The 17,120-nt window shown below is 46.5% G+C and overlaps 1 protein-coding gene across 1 annotated transcript in view; it reads right to left on the bottom strand.

The window, feature by feature from the left end:
* NOL10 (nucleolar protein 10) overlaps positions 1 to 17,120 on the bottom strand; it is an 856,295-nt gene that overhangs the window by 168,428 nt on the left and 670,747 nt on the right. The window contains exon 18 of the mRNA XM_069605973.1: positions 13,949 to 14,122. Within this exon, the coding sequence (XP_069462074.1) occupies positions 13,949 to 14,122 (174 nt within the window). The remainder of the gene's footprint in view (positions 1 to 13,948; positions 14,123 to 17,120) is intronic.

Raw genomic sequence — 17,120 nt, 5'->3', positions numbered from 1 at the left:
ACATACATGCCCACCACCGCCCCTGCAGCTACCCCAGACCAACTGAACCACCACCATATGAGTGCCCCAGACAGAATAGACAGGTAAGTATCCCCACAGTAGACATTGAAAAACTAACAGAAGATTTAGACTCCAGGCTCTTAATGGCCAGAGAGGAGCTGTCTAGGAAAAGGAATATATGTGAGCAAAGTGGAACGAGCAATGCAAGGTCAGAACAAACGCCTAGGGCGCAACCGCTTGACAGGTCTACTGAGGAAGGGTGGAGGAAAGGGGAAATACTATTTAGACTAGGAAGAACCTACTCGAATAAAAGAACTGGGACCACATGAACGCGAAGAAACCACAGGAGAAGAGGGGATGGCCACTGGGGGGGATAGAAGAGCTGTGGTGTGATATTGAGGATGAAGAGCAGTAAAATGGAAGGCTGGGGGCAGCAGCAGTAGGTAGGTCAGTAAGATTGGATGAGACACCGCTGGGAAGTGCAAAGGAAGAAGAATGGACAGGGAGGTTGAGGAATAGGATGGGAAGAATGGCCACATTGGGAAGGAAAGGATCAAAGGTGAGTACAGGTAAGGTAACCAAGAGCAAGCTACAGCTCCCATTGATACATAGAGGAGGTGGGAGGCCAAATTAAATACCCTGGGCCCAGATGGACAAAGCAAATTTACTAATGTCCCTGCTCCTGCTATCAGGAGGGGCAAGTAAATGGATATATGCATTTGAGAAGCATACCGCAGGAGTGCCATTAGCGGTAGGTGACGTTAAGAGCTTGCTGGTATCGGCAGTAGGTGACCAAGCAGATGGAGTATGGGTGAAGGCTGGTTTACCGGGAGTAACATTGGATTGTGACCGCCATGATTGGGCTTCTTTTAACACAGTGCGTGCGAGAGTATGGGATGCCCTGAGAGAAACATTCCCAGACACTCCATATTTACAGTCAGTGATGCAATGCACCATTTTTCGGGTGCAGAAGATGTGGAGAGCCGAGACGGGTACGGCCTGGGACCAGTCAACGTCGCTATTCTACTTTATAATAAAGAGGGGGCTCCCAAAAGAAGTGCAGAAAGCCCTCGACAAAATAGCAGGGATCGAAGCGAAGGGGTGGCCAGAAATTCAAAGCGTAATAGTTCACCACTGCAAGAGAATAAAGGAAAGAGAGAAGGAAATTGCACAAAAAAGGTTGGCAGACGAGGCGAAGTTAGTACAAACGAAACTGGTGAAGGTCGCTGCAGCCGTTGCAGCACTCCCCCAAGATAGGGAGGCAGAGGAGGAGGGGCTGGTAGCGATACAAGGGAGGATGGCAGCAAATTGGGCAGGCAACAGGCAGACAGTGGAATGGACAGGAGCAGTATGGAGGACCGCAGTGGCAAGTGTGGGCCCCCCGCGGAGGACGAGGTGGGTACAGGGGACGCAGAGGGGGTGGCCAAGGGCACGTGGGAAATGGCAGGAATGGAGGGCAATGACCTAGAGGAGGGCAGGGGAATTGTTGGAATTGTGGGAGATGGGGACACTTCTCACGAGAATGCAGAAGCAGGTCAAATAACATGTACCAAGATGAGCAACCTTCTGGTCATCCGCACCCGGGAAGCCCATATGGATTACCTATGGGAGGGGCACAACGGCAACAAGAGCAAGGGTACCTAGAACAGCGAAGGGAACAACCCCATAACGTACAACAGCACCCGCAGAGCCGTGAGCATATGTCATACACACAGGGCAACCCTTTCGCCACTACAGATAACGGTGCACCTGCCCCGTACGGTGGAGTGGCAGTGGTATCAGGTAACGTCTTCAGTCAAGGGGGAAACACAAGACACCCAGCATAGGACAGCCCACAGGGAGCACTTGCGTGTCCTGTACTATCTACGATCTACAATGCAGCAGAGGAACCATTGATAGGGGCGCATATAGGGAATAAACAGTTCATATGTATGGTGGATTCGGGAGCTGAGAAATCATATTTGCGTGAAGGCCGGTTTCCGCTATCTAATCGTAAATTGGAGACGCAGGGGTTCTCTGGGGCTGTTGTCGAAGTTCCTTATACAGAAGATTTGGATGCCACCGTAGGGGGGGAAAAACAGAAAGGGCACCCCTATTATACTACGAACAGTCACCAATCAACCTATTGGAAAGGGATCTTCTCAGTAAATTTAATATGACTATCGCCTTCACATAACGAGGCATAGTGTGCTCAACTCCAGGGATTTGTCCTATGCGCGTAATGCTGGTGGTGCATGCGCGAGCTACAGAACCCGAAGTGCGCGGCATACTGGTGGACCCTGATGTGTTCATTGAAGGGCTGAAAACATTAGCACGGGTGGTCCCAGAATTGAAACATTTAGAATGGAGAGTACCCACAGAGTTCATTTTCCGACCAATAGCACGCCCAGAGATTGTGCCCGGGACAGTGATGCCACTAGATTTGCATGCAGTCCAGATTGCAGCCAAAAGAATAGCCGTCACTGCAATGGAAATACATGGCTGTGAATGGCGCACAGTATTGTGCATTAATGCCGACATTGCATTGTGCGATCTATCAGATGAGGACCTATTCTCAGACTCAGAAAGTGATGGCGAGATAATAATGGAAATAGCAATACTTTGTGATATCATGATACAGGAAAGACAAGTGCCTGTACAGCTAATGGCAGTGGTAGGAGCCCCTCCTTCCTTCTTCGATGATGACATGAAAGCAGTGCCCAGTAACCTATGGACGACAGGCCCTCACGATGTGGGACTACTGCATGGGGTCACCCCAGTTAAAATAAAACTCAAGTCTGGAGCCATATTACCCCGGATAAAGCAGTACCCCTTGTCCTGGGAAGCAGAAGAAGGGATAAAAGAGACGATTGGTGGATTACTGACTCAAGGCATAATAGTGCCCTCAAACTCACCATGTAACACTTGTATTTACCCGATTAAAAAAGCAAAAGGTGGGGCATGGAGGATGATCCAAGACCTATGCCCCCTCAATGACGTCATCCAAAAAGAATTCCCTTTGGTCCCTAACCCAGCAGCCATCCTGTGCAGCATCCCAAAGAATGCGTCGCATTTCACAGTAGTAGATTTGAAAAATGCTTTTTTCTCAATACCACTGGCAGAGGAGTGCAGATACTTGACAGCGTTCACCTTAGGAGGAAAAAGGTGTGAGCACTGCAGACTTCCCCAGGGGTACTGCGAAAGCCCCAGCATATTCAATTGAATTCTACATGAAGATCTAGGGAACATGACAGCAGATAGTGCGATTATTCAATATGTGGATGATCTGCTCATCTTTGCAAAAAATGAGGAAGAGTGCAGAAAAGATTCCATTGCTCTTTTGACATTGTTGGCCCACACAGGCTACAAGGTTGACAGAGGAAAACTGCAGTACTGCCAAAGAGAAGTGTTGTATTTAGGACAACTAATCTCACAAGATGGCAAGAAAATAATACCAGACAGAGTAGCTGCCATTACAGCGGTGGGAAGACCAAAAACAGTAAAAGAAATGCAAAAATTTCTCGGCATGTGCAATTACTGCCGAGCATGGATATTAGATTACGCAGCATATACAAGACCATTATTACAGGAACTCAAGGAGGCCCAATGAGAAAACACAAATACAATGGTCCGCAGAACTAAGTGACGCATTCACGTCACTCAAGGAACTGATCTCAAGTGCGTCAGTGCTCGCGAACCCAGTTTACAAACACAAGTTCTACCTGTTTTCCCACTGTAAGGGGACCCTCATGACAGCAGTACTAACACAAAAGACGTCCCTGGGACACAAGCCCCTTGCCTATTACAGTGGCACGCTGGACGCAGTCACGCAAGGACACTTTGCTTGCGAACAATCTCTTGCAGCCACAGCGTTCACCATTGAAAAAAGTGCAACAATAGTGATGGGGTGCTCCGTAACCCTGTTTGTGGATCACTCCCTGTTTGCTATCTTGGAAAGATCAAAAAGCACACTCAGAACGCAAAGAACCACTGCCTACGAGATAATCCTGTCTAGTGCAAACATACACATAGTGAGATGCAAAGCAGTAAACTCCGCAAGATTCATCACAGAACCATGCACATTGGAAGATATGCAGGCACACGACTGCGAAACATACAAGGGGGAAGAGGGAGAAGGCACTGTGGCGAGTGAAATGCACTAAATGAAGGAGAAGTATTCTTCATAGACGGGTCAGCATCAATAAACCCAGACACAGGTGAAAAGCACGTAGGAATAGCCACTGTGAGGTTGGAAGAAGGTGAGTACAGTAATAATACAGCAGCGCCTGCCCGCCCATTACTCAGCTCAGGCAGCAGAACAATCACACTCATTGAAGTATTACATGCGGCAAAAGGGTGTGCAGTCACAATCTATACAGATTCAGCTTATATGACTACTACAGTACATGGCAGATTGGCAAGGTGGGGACGGAGGGGGTTCCACAGGGCAGATGGGTCACCTGTACAACATGCAGAACTCCTCAAAGATCTTATTGAAACACTGAAAGACCCCACCATGGTAGCCATAGTGAAGTGCCAGGCCCACACCACTAACACAGATGTTATCTCGTTGGGAAACGCTGCCGCAGACGCTGCAGCCAAGGAAGCCTCTTATTTAGTGAAAGAACTGCCAGGTGAGTACCTAGTACACAAACAGATAGAGGAAGATCTCCTGGATGACTAGAATGCCATGTCCGTATCACAAATACTAGAGTTACAGAAAGGAGCAAGTGAAGAAGAGAAACAGCTGTGGGAAAAGAGGGGATGTAGCCAGTCAGCAAATGATCTTTTATGGCGTCAAAATGACACAGGAAAAGTGGTAATGCCAATCAAACTCTTAGAAATAGCATTCCAACAATTACACTTTCCCGCACACAATGCAAAACAACATATCGCCGCAGAGATACAAGAAGATTGGTTTACCCCAGGGTTGCAGGAGCATATATCCAAATTGGCAATGGAGTGTAGAACGTGTCAGATATACAATTCAGGAATGATCCTAAGAACACTGCGAGGGACAATACCAAAGCCAACAGACCCCTTATATTGACTATGCAGATATGGGAGAAAGATGTAAAGGTGCACGATACATGATACTGGTAGTTTGACTATTTTCCAGGTGGGTCGAAGCAGGGCCCTGTGCACATCCGGATGCCAAGTGCGCTGCAAAGTTCTTAGTGAGGGAAGTATTCCCACGCTGGGGAATTTGTGATGTGATTCACTCGGACAATGGCACGCACTTTGTCAACGATCTCTTCAAAGAAGTTACAGCTCTGCTAGGAATTAAACAAACTATGTTCGATTTATCATCTGCAAAGCAATGGCGTAGTTGAGTTGTGCACTGTCTGCCTTTGGCCTTGTTCGAGTTGAGAAATCAACCCAGCAAGGACCACCTTCTGTCACAGCATGAAATAGTGACTGGAAGGCGCTTGCACACAGCACACTCCCCACTACGCAGACATTCAGAAGCCCACAAAAGCGCCACAATATTAGGTGAAGAATTTAATGACGATCTGACAAAACTCACCAGAGCAGCCCGCATGATATCAAGACAGCTTGCACCACCATTTACACGAGAGGAAGGAATGAGGCAATACAATTCATAGAAGAAAACCCACAAGGCCAGTTAATGCCAGGGGAGATGGTGTACGTGAGGAGCTTTGTACGTAGGTGGAATGCCCCAAGATAAAATGGCCCATATGAGGTAGTGTATAGCACATCAACGGATGTTAAAGTGAAGGGCCTGAGATATTGGATACATTTAACAGACGTACGAAAATCCTATGATAGTGTCAGAGAAGAACAAGAGGAAGAAGTACAAAACCCAGCAGAAGTGTCACAATAGCAAGAGAGATATAAGAATAACTATGTCCTACATGGGTACAGGATAATGCATTATAAAAAGAAAATGTACTGAAATGAATTATTTTTAAGAGACGAAAAATGTACATAATTTTGAATTGAAAATATTGAGAAAATTCTCTCTCTCTCTTTTCTTTCATTGAATGGTAAAAATAATAAATATACTTGACTGAGTATGCTTAATGTACTTTTATGTTTTAACATATAGGAGTAACCATGGCAACGAACAGGCAGCCTGCAACAAATATTGTTAGGGCAGTTAGAAATGTAAATGATGCCTTTGATTTGCGCAGATATTCGTATGAATGTGGATTGTTTGTGTGCGCTGTTCTATTTTTACCATGATTTTAAGCCTGGTCGTCTACTGGTTCATTGCATTCATCTATATTGAGAGGAATGAGGGGGGAAGGAATGGAACCAATATGGGGAATGGAACCAGAATGGTTAAGGAGGGGGCCTACTTAATATGGGATGGATTTCAGCTTATATGGGGTTATGATACGGACCCGACTCATGTACAGACCCCAAATGATACTAACCACAGGCTAACCACAAGTCCAGCTCCCCCCTCAAATGCCTCAGAATACAATGTCTATGGTTTAAATGAGCGTAACCCTTCTGTTATATCATGTTTGTAAGACACTATTGCCACAATGCCCACACCAGAAGTTAACACAGCCACAGAAACTATCCCCCCTGCGAGTAGGAAAGAAGAGAATGCAGAGATGGCAGAGAGGTTTTTGGCCTTATATGATGAATGGGAAAAGGGGGGCGCGGGAAAAGGGGGGTGATGTCGCAAGCAGCGAGAGAGGCGAAAAGCTAACTTAAAAGCAGTAGGAGAAGGAGGGAGGAAAAAATATGACGAATATTATGGCCTGGGCCTAGACACAATCGAAGATCCCAGGCATCCACATCAGTCAAATAAATGGCATGCAGACATGAGCTCCACTGCAAAACAGACAACCAAAGAGAGTTGTTATGTCTGTTCCTTGATCCCCCACGCCTCAGGCACACCTAAGGTCTTGCTACCTAAAGAAGTGTCTCTTGCAGATGCCCAGTGTCTCCATCTCACTCTGTGCAGAATTAAGAACACCTTCCAGGCACACAATGTCTCTTTTGAAATGCTGCAAAACAGAAAAACCTTCTATTCAAGAGCTAAAGGAGTGATATGTTAAAATGAACCTTTTTTGCGATCAAAGGGACATTGTTTTTGGACAATAAGTGGAAAGATGAAGAAATATTGTGTAAAGCTGAAGTGCTGCGAGGGCTGCCGGGAGAAAAACTGCAATGGATCGAGAAAACCTGTACACCAGTTTGGAAGGAACATATCACAAAGCTAACCTGGGTGACCGCCATAGAAAAACCGTTTAAATTGCAAAAATAAATCTCATACAAACTGTTCTTCCATGGCAAAGGAAAAAATATCATTGGTGCAAATAAGAGCTGCAATCGGACACTCACTATCCCAGACATGAAAAAGGGGACAGCAGCACTCATGGACACTTACTGGGTCTGCGGTAAACATGCGTACTTGCACCTCCCACAATCCTGGAGGGGCACATGCTCTCTGGCAACGCTGCATTCGGCTCTGATGGTAATCCCGGAGAGCCACATCGACGGAGGAAAAGGAGTGCCAACTGCCCACCGCGAACAAAATACACAACCAACTGAAGAACCGCCATTGTATGCCCTGTCCTCGGGCAATGCGCAAGATGTGATCTCAAGGCAGCGGAGATCATCCAACTACATGTCCAAAGCCACCTCAGACCTGTTGGCACACATTCCAGACAAGTACCGGTTATTTACCTCTGCTGAAACGTTCTTCGCCTCCCTTATCCAGAGTATACAGGCGCGAGCCAATGCAAAATGGCTCCAGATCACACGCTGGGAGCTGATCCAGCTAGCCAACAACACTGAAGAAGAGTTCAACGTGATTAAAGGTGGAGCTAAGGGCCCTACGGTTAATGACCATGCAGAACAGGTATGTCCTAGACCTGTTAATGGCGATGGAAGGAGGGGTTTGCCGAAAAATCGTGAGTGCATGTTGCACATTTGTACCTTCTGAAGATGTAGATAATGGAACGTTATCACATGTTATCGCAGCGGTGCATAACCTGGGGGAACTAATGAGGAACGAAGGTGGCCAGCACTTGCTTCGACAACATTTTTTCTTGGGTACCATCCTGGCTGGGGCTGGCAGTGAAAATGCTGATGCCCATCATGGTATATTTTTCTCCTGATTTTTTACGTGTGCCAGTTGGGTCTTCAATGCTGTGCAAATGCAGTGCCAAATGACGCAATGATGATGGTGACAATGGGCAACACTAGAGGAGCAGCACAGATCATACAAGAAGCACAAGTACAAAAAGGTGAGGACCCTGAGCCCAAGTATAGAATGGTGCCATTATATCATGATGGGGACATAGTGGACAGGTTGTATCATACTACAATTAAGGAGTCCCGAGAACGGGAATGGTATACAGAGGTATGGGTGGACTTGGAAGAAGATTGGGGATGTATATATATGACCTGCACACCAGACGAGTATGCTAGGAGGGGGGAGAGCCTCCGAGGGGTATGTAGAGCCTGGATGGCAATAAAGGGCACACCGGCGTTGGATGAGGCTGTTGCGAATGAAAAAGAACGCCAGAGGTTGGGCGAGTTCCAGTATTCGTTGCTTAAGTACCAAAAGGAGGGAAATGTATGGGAAGACAGGTCGTTAGGACCCCCTCCCCAACATTGTCCACCCCTGTGAGGCTCATGGCTCGTCAGCGCCCCCCCCACCCCCCATGCACCTGGCCCAGGAGGCAGGATGGCTGCTGACCGACACACGACCCGTACTGTAACACACCATAGACACCATTTTGAAAAAGCCAAGACTCCATTTTAGATGTGCAGGCCAAACCTCATGCGAAATAGCCTGCATGCGAAAGCTGTAGCTGCGCCTCCACTCACCGCGCACAGGGAGCCTTGCACTTCCCCCCCGCACCGCCACCCCATGGCAGATCCGCTGAAGGCTCGTTCTCATGAGCAACCAGACACGAACAAGTATCAGAACAAACACTATAATTTACCTTCCGCAGAACATCACTGTCCTAGGAGTGACTCGCAGCTCAAGTCTGGAAAATAACAAGAACCATCCCAATCAAACAAGTCCTGACCCTGCATCTAACCCCCAACATTTAAACCATATGATGCCAATAACCTTCCTACATGAACCCCTGCCACTGCAAAATACCATGTGCTTTTAAGGTCTAATGAAGGGCTTGTTAGATTCTGCCTTATACCAACTAATGATTGCTGCTAATGTACACAGGATAAAATGAAAAGCGTTACAGAGAATACTTGTGTGTAATGTAGTAAAACACGGTTTAAAAAGTGTAACAGCCGTCAAGGGCATTGAGCCGGTTTTTGCTATGAACAAGAATGTAAACAAACATATTGCTTCTCTGATCCTGGTATACAATCCAACATGACGCTACCTCACGTTGTTATTCATTTGTATGTCCTATGAATTATCAATATGTGTTCAACTAACATTACGTAATACATGTGTCGCTTCAAGACCCCCATTGTTCCGTATGAAGCAGTAAACTAATTTTGTAAACGATAGAAACATGTAATCACCCTAATGCAATTAACTGTAGTAACCGTCTCCCCTTATGATATATTGTGTAGTTCAGGAACAGAGAATCGCTTAGAGCTACAAGGCCATCTCCCCCTCCTCCCGTCAAGGCCCACCAGGGATTGCTGGTGTTTGTTAGGGAGAATTCTCTCTTTAGGCTGAATTTCCTAACCTAGTGAGTCCCCCAGCGCTTTGCTGGATTTCTGGAGTTTGTTTTTTTCTCCTGCCAAGAGTGAGACTCTTTTTTTCCCACTCTTGGACATGATTTAGGGTGTTCCTTTGAATGCTTATGTGTTTTATGGGCTCTGGGGTCCTTTACTCCATAGGGTCTCATGTGTTTTTACTATGTATGTTACACAGCACCCTCCGTGCAGTAACACAGGGGTGTCATAGTGACACCCCACCATAGACTCCATACCCTGGGACTGACTACTGTCTCCCAGGGCATGTAAAGTCACCATTGGCTTTACTAGTCCCAAATTATTAACAGAAACCGGTACAAACCATCATATTGTGGACATACTGGTCGGGGCAATTCGATTGCCCCGGGGTCTGTTAGTCGAGGGGGCACATCTCCGTCCCCCCTGATCGAGTTTTGGCCGGTGGCAGTGGATACTACTTTTTATATTCGACCGTGAATATATCCCTATGGGATTTTCCCATTGTTCGTGGCTACCAACTTTAATTATTGAATTCTCATAGCCTCGAACATACCGCCGGTTTATTTATTTAATATTAATTCGCTGGTTGGTATTTTTTGCCAGGACTTGATTCTAAAATGGCGTTTGTGTTCACTTCTGTGACTCCAACCCAAGTCGAGCCCTTTGTTCCACTTTTTGGCGGGCTTCTCCACAGAAGCCTCCAAAAGTGGTGGCACTCTGTCTGGGTACCGCAGGGGGTGTGGGAGGGGGGTTTAGGTACCCTGGACTGAGTTACCTTGGTAACTCAAGTCGCACTCTTGTGGGATTGGCCCAAGTGGTGAGCCGGCCGGCTCACCACTTAGCATGTTTGATTGACAGCTAGGCTGAGTGAATGGGGGTGTGCTGCATAAAAGCAGGGCTTTGGGGACTGGAACTTCAGAAGTCGCCACAGGACCTGAGAATCCGACGAGGGAGAAGCTGCGCCGACCTACCACGACGACACCACCGGTGGAGCCCTGCGGAACTGACTCACCACTTCCCGACGACAGAGAAGATCTCCAGGCTGGAGAGGCTTCTTCCCCTGACTGGTGGGCACAACCAGTTTACCTTCTTCTCTTCGCACCCCAGACCGGCTTGTGGTCGAATTGCCCGTGCCAAGAACCCCAGCAACCGGATAGCCACTTACCACTGGACCGTGAATAAAAGGACTGCTCCTTTTACCTGAGAACTCCGCGGCTGGTTTCTTCCCTGGCAGTGCAATGGACTCCTGTCTTCCTCCCAGACGAGATCCTCTTTTCTCCCGGACGAAGCACCGACTTGCATTCGCTGCCAGGAACAACTGCCCCCGCTGGAATATTCTCACCACTTTAAGGTACCGTGTCCGCCAGGCCTCCCTTTCTAAAGATTGCTACAAGGTAATAATAACCCCTTAACCTTCTGGACTGGGCTGGCCGCCTTGACCCTCTAACTGGTCCCTTTCTTTGGTCCAACTCTTTTTTGAACCTTTACAAGACTCTTGTGCACTGCAACCATGTGACCTTGGACACATTTCATTTTGATCCTCTTAAAATGGATCCGGACTACTGACTCTGAACCCACGGTGTTACTTTGCCTTGCTCTCTTGTTGTGTTCATAAAAAAAAGTGTTTGGATCTGTTTCAATTTATTCTCTGCTTTTCTCTCCCTTTTAAAACGAATTATTAGAGTGCCATCTACGTTAAGCGCTCACCGGTGTCTGAAACTAAGTGGGGCTTTACTTAAGACTCGTCTAATATTCTTCTAAGGGAGTGCATATCTTTTAGTGACCGTGTTTTTGAATTGCTTACTATTAGTGCCTGTGTATTTTTCTAGATGGGGTTTTAAATAAATAATTATATATCTTTTACACCAAGCCCTGGTCAGTGTTTACTTGTTCTACTGCGTTCTTTTGACCTATTGTGAATACTCTGTATACTGCCTAACTCTTCTTGAGGGAAGTCTGACTGCTCAGCCACAGCTACCAAGTGAATCTGTGTGGTACAGACTGCTACCAAGTGGGTTTACTGCCAAACACTTGTAGTCCTAAATCTTTTGTAGTGGTCTCAGAGGGAACTGCACAGGTTTCTACCTAACAGTGTTCGAACGGCACAGCCTCGCCTCCGCACATTCCTGCTGGACCCGCTTCAAGTATTTACCTCCCCCATGTCAGAGGCCGCCATAGTTTGGCCAAGAGAATTATGTACAACCTGGCCCTAAATCCCACCGCCTCGAGAGGCCAGAAATGTGCCCTTACTGACTGATCCAATAGTACTCCAGTTCACCCCAAGTTAATGGGCCATGGAGACAGTTATTCACCCCTGTACTAACATATCGTAAAGTGATCTCTCACCACATCTAACAGGATAAGATGACAAGGCAGCTCGCCCCGTGCCCTCTGACAAGACACCTGGACTTATGACACCCGGTTGATAGGTCAAAGCAACTGCAAACTGATGTACTGGTGAAGTTTCAAATTGCATGTTGCTTCCCCTGTCTCTCATGTAATCGTAGTTTAACCTATTGTAGGATTTGCAGGATAACTGGAGTCATATAATGTGATGAGTGTTTCTGTGTGTGTGGCCACAAGGGCAAAGTGTTAGAGCAGCCACCAATCATCGACACAGACCACGTCCGGCCTGGCAGCTCCACCCCGACGAGCCCAGCTGACCCGTCCACCGCACGTTGGCACCATGCAGATGTCCGCCAATCCTGGAGCAGCTTATCGATGCACCACCTATAGCTTAGTCAACGCCACCCAATCCCTGAGACTTTTGTGCCCCCCTATAGCTACAGGATTTAGGAAGTAGTTTTGTAATAAATATGACTGTCTTTGCTATTGTCAGACAGAGCGCTCTCGGAGCTTGCAGAGTCCTTTGCATGCCCTATATTGATTAGATAAAAACCCTTTTTACATCACCCGCATTTGGTCCTGGTCTCATTCCCTCCTGGGGTGTGTCCTTTATTGCCTCTCATTGTGGGGGAGGTTACTGCCTTATGGGGGACGCTTGCTTTCAGTACACACAGCCTTCACTCCCCACCCAACTTGACACTGGGTGATCTGTCCCACCACTCCCCCTTTCCTCCCTCATAGATAACTTACTGCCAAATTGCCTGTCCTGCTCTTCCCCCCATTGATAGCTCCCCACTGCTGTTTTATCCCTGCTTCCGCTCACTGTCTCCTTCCTTACCGCGCTCAATAAAGTTCCTAATGAAAATAGAACACATTTCACAGTAACATATTTCCATTTGTGGTCCAATCTAACAGCCTCTGGCCATTAATACGGAACCTTTTGTTGTTGACTATCTCTTGGTGTTGAGAGCTGTAATGCTGCATGTATGCTAAAAAGGAGGCCAGCCAAGATCCCTGAAACACCTGTCTATGTCCTTTTAATCGAGGCAAAATAGGAGAAGATTTTGAATACAATAAAAATGCTAACGCTCACTGAATGCAGAATGTGTGGTGCTTAGAATCCAGCTAAACGTTGGTGATGCAAATGACAGCGTGATGCCTAAACCGTTTATTACTTTGTTACTTCTTATGATTTTCTTGGCCAGACAAAGCATATATGAAGACAACTCAAAAATATCTGAGGAATAGACCATACTATGAATGACATTGTTGCATAGGGCTGCTTGTAATGGAGGCAAGGGGAGCAAACAATGGTCTATGGAGAGAAAGGAGAGTGTGGGTTGGGGCTGTGTCAATTCGTGTAACCAGAGAGCAGGTAAATGCAAACATGCATGCAATAGAAGCGAGCAAAGGAATGCACATGTAAAACTTTAAATCAATCTATTGGCTCGTACAATGGTTTTTGCAAATGAGTCGACAATCTCTAAAATGGTGGAGTTCGTATTGTTGCAAAATTATTGTTGCCAACTTATTCTGTTGGAGGTTTACACAAAATTGATACATGCATGGGATTTTCTTTGTGCAATGTTCAAAATGAACCTATACGTTTGTGTGCGTTTGCCAAAATCAAATCACAACCTTGTTTGTGGGGAAGATTTTGAGGGTATTGTTTCTGAAGCACATGCATGTCTAGTTATGTTTATCGTGTACATAAATAGGCCAGTCTTTGTTGTCCTCTCATGCTGTGCATGAATCGGGGCATTTTGCCATCTGACATTCTCATTCTAACTAGGTTGATAGATTTGGATAAACCATTCATCAATTGTGCTCTGGGGTACAGCTAAAATCTGACCAATGAACAAATGAATGACATGTGTTTATTTATCTGTAGACAACATATTTTTCCAAGAACAGCTGAGACAAAAGTCAACGGTATAAAATTACTTGTTTGCTAAATAAATGGACATTTTTTTACCTCTCCCCGCGTTTCCTGTTCTTCTAAGCTCTTCAGTTTCTTCTTCCTCTTCTCATTTATTTTTGACACTAGTGGATTTAGAAGTCGGAACTCCTCACTCTGATCATCCACCTGGAAGTCTGGATTTTCAAACATGACTTTGAATCGGTCATCACTAAGGATACTCGGCATGCTCTGGGGAATAAAAAGAATACGTCAGCTCCCAAAATCAAGTACACCGTCAAAAAAAAAATATTGAGACACTGAGCATTCAAAAAAGCCGACATAACCAGGAGTTAGCAGTGACCATGTGCATTAACCCGCATATCTCTAGATCCTATGAAACCAATTGGAAAAAATGTGGTTAATGGAATTTTTAAGGAAGCAATAAAATCAGACATCTGGTGAAAGAGGATATTCAAATTCATGACAGCCACCTGAACTTCATACCATACATGTTTTTTCAGAATGTTGTTTACAAATAAAGAATTGCATATGTTACCATGTTGTTTTTCAATGGGCTTACTTGCAAATTTGGTTGAGGATAGGCATTTAGCTTCACAGGTGAAGTAATACCCAGACAGAGTAAGTGATTAACTATGAAACCTTTGATGTTAGACAAAGCCAGAGTCTTGTAGAAAAAGGTTTCTATATCACATCATTGATATAGAAACACCAAGATCTGGTCAATGCAGAGAGGTGGAGCACAACATCACAGTGCGTAGGAAAAGCCAAGGTGAGATGACAGATGTCAGTCTCAGGATTGCATTTCTCCTTTCACTTTTCACTATTTCTATCTGGGATTGCCAGTGACCATCAAGCATCCTCCTCAAGTAACTCAATGGACATGTGCATAAAGGCTAAGGTGCACTCTTTTTCCTACTGTACGACCTTGATCGTGGATGACAAAAGTAAATAACTTGCCATTTAACAGCTGTTAAGCCCAGTTAGCCTGGTAGCCAGTGTAAGGGAGGAAGGGTCTCCCAGGCCCCCCCCTTACTTCCTGATGACGCACACACTATGCTCATTCCACGGTTGACAACGCACCTCTGGCCAAGGCGTGAGGTAGCCATTGAATGATACATACATTGTGCACGGCCTATGAGCCGCGAGACTCTGTTTTGTGTCAACCACAGACTCCATTTTCTAGTAGGCCACACAAACACTGAACGCGAGCCTGCACCTTTCCTCTTCCCTCTCTGCGCACAGCCAGCATCTCTCCCCCCACCTCCTCCCTTCTGCCGGCTCCACGGCTGTCCTATTCTCACGGAAGCTTGGGCGCAAACTGTAGCAAGCCAACATTGTATCCCTCTTCTTCCTCTGAGATCACTGCCCTGTGTGTGACCAGGCCGGAGCCTGGTCTTGGAAAAAATCATCCGTCTCCACAAACCTGCCTCTGCACTAGCAGACCCCCCCCTTAGAGAAATATCGACCTCAAGCCCCCTAACCTTACATTACTTTGATGTGACAGATTGTGAGACCTCTGATCATGTTGCCACCCCGTCCACCCCCATAATACTTATCCCATGAGGCCATATAGTCTTCTTATACCAATAAAAAGTAAAACACTTGTGTTTGGTCCAAGAGGGACTTGATCCATGTATTCTGAAATACTCTGTTAGATAAGGCCTGTCCTCCTGTCATGCCTACAGGGAGAGGTACAGAAGTTAAGCAGACACCGCTGCTGCAACTAAATAACAGCGGGCATATACCTTGATGCCTTGCCCAGCCCTGATGAATGTGGCTCATCCACCTTGTTCCACAGAAACCGGTCGGCTATAGAACGACTAGATCTAGTCCACAGTGCTATCCGCACAGGTCCACATCGTTCTGAAAAAGGATCTCTAGACTAAGCACCTAGGGGTCCTTTCTGTTTTAAGTGAATAACCTCCAGAGAGAAATCCACTGAAGAAATCTCTTGCTTGTTTTTAGACAAAACCTGCACCTGCCAATACAGAGAAAACCCATTAAAATTAACGAAACCTTCATCTGGATGGCAGCAAGCACATGCAAAAACCAAGGTGGTTGAGCATGTGTTTTTTAGCACAACACAGTGCACCAGAGACCATTTGGAAAACAAAGTCAGACCAACTGGCTTCTTGAAACCCATCCCATTCGACAAAACTGTGTTTTCTTTAGTGTGACAACGATTCTGGGAAACACACAGTTGGAATTCCGACAAATAGTCCCTTTGTTTTGTTAAGGCTCAATAGATGCCATTAACAATTATTCCTGGAACAGACTCACCTCAAGCGAACAGGTTGCGTAGCACTGCCTGGCTGACTCTGGACTTCTCCCTGGAATCCCTGTTGATGCCGTAGAACTTCGTGAAGTTGTGTGGACCTCCACGTCGCAGCCCTGCAGATGTCAAGAAGGGGGCACAGCAGAAAGGAATGCCGTCGTCGCAGCGATCGCCCTGGTGGAATGGGCTCTCGGCTGGCCCAGCAGAGACAGGTTCGCCAGCTGATGACAGTGCACAATGCAACCGGAGAGCCACCTTGAAATGGAAGCAAGGCCTCCCCATGGTTCACGGGACTAAAGTTCACAAACAATTGAGAACTCTTCCGAAAACTGTTTGTGCGTGTTAGGTAGAACTTTAAGGCAAGAGCAACGTCCAGCAAATGCAAGGCCCTCTCCACCGGCAACAAAGGTTTCAGGAAGAAAACAGGCAACACCAACGGCTCGTTGAGGTGGAATTCCAACGGAACCCTGGGCATGAAAGATGGCTGTGTATGCAGTTCCAACCTCTATTTGTGGAAAGTCAGATATGGTTGCTTGTAGGTTAGGTCCAGGATCTCACCCACACGTCTGGCAGAGGTGATGGCCACAAGGAAAGCCGTTTTCCACGAGAGAAACTTGAGTGGGGCTTGATGCATAGGTTCGAAATGTGTCCCCATGAGCCTCGTCAGGACCACTTTGAGTTCCCATGCGAGACAGGAGCCTTCACCAGTGGGAAAGATTGTTAAAGCCCCTTGAGGAACTCCTTGACAAGTCTGTGGGACCACAGCGACGATCTATCCGGGGATCTGGTGTAGCGCCGCCAGGTGTACCTTGATGGATGCGTGAGCCAGTCCAGCTTTTGCCAAGGACAGCAAGTATGGAAGAATCTGTGGAGCCATGACCCTTAGAGGGGTAATTCTCTGCGACCGGCCCGACATAGCAAAACTCTTTCACTTGTGGCCGTAGCACTTTA

The sequence above is a fragment of the Ambystoma mexicanum genome, chromosome 4p (assembly GCF_040938575.1).
Source record: "Ambystoma mexicanum isolate Mex_15411 chromosome 4p, UKY_AmexF1_1, whole genome shotgun sequence".
Lineage (NCBI taxonomy): Eukaryota > Metazoa > Chordata > Amphibia > Caudata > Ambystomatidae > Ambystoma > Ambystoma mexicanum.
This window is presented reverse-complemented; position numbering and strand designations above follow the sequence as displayed.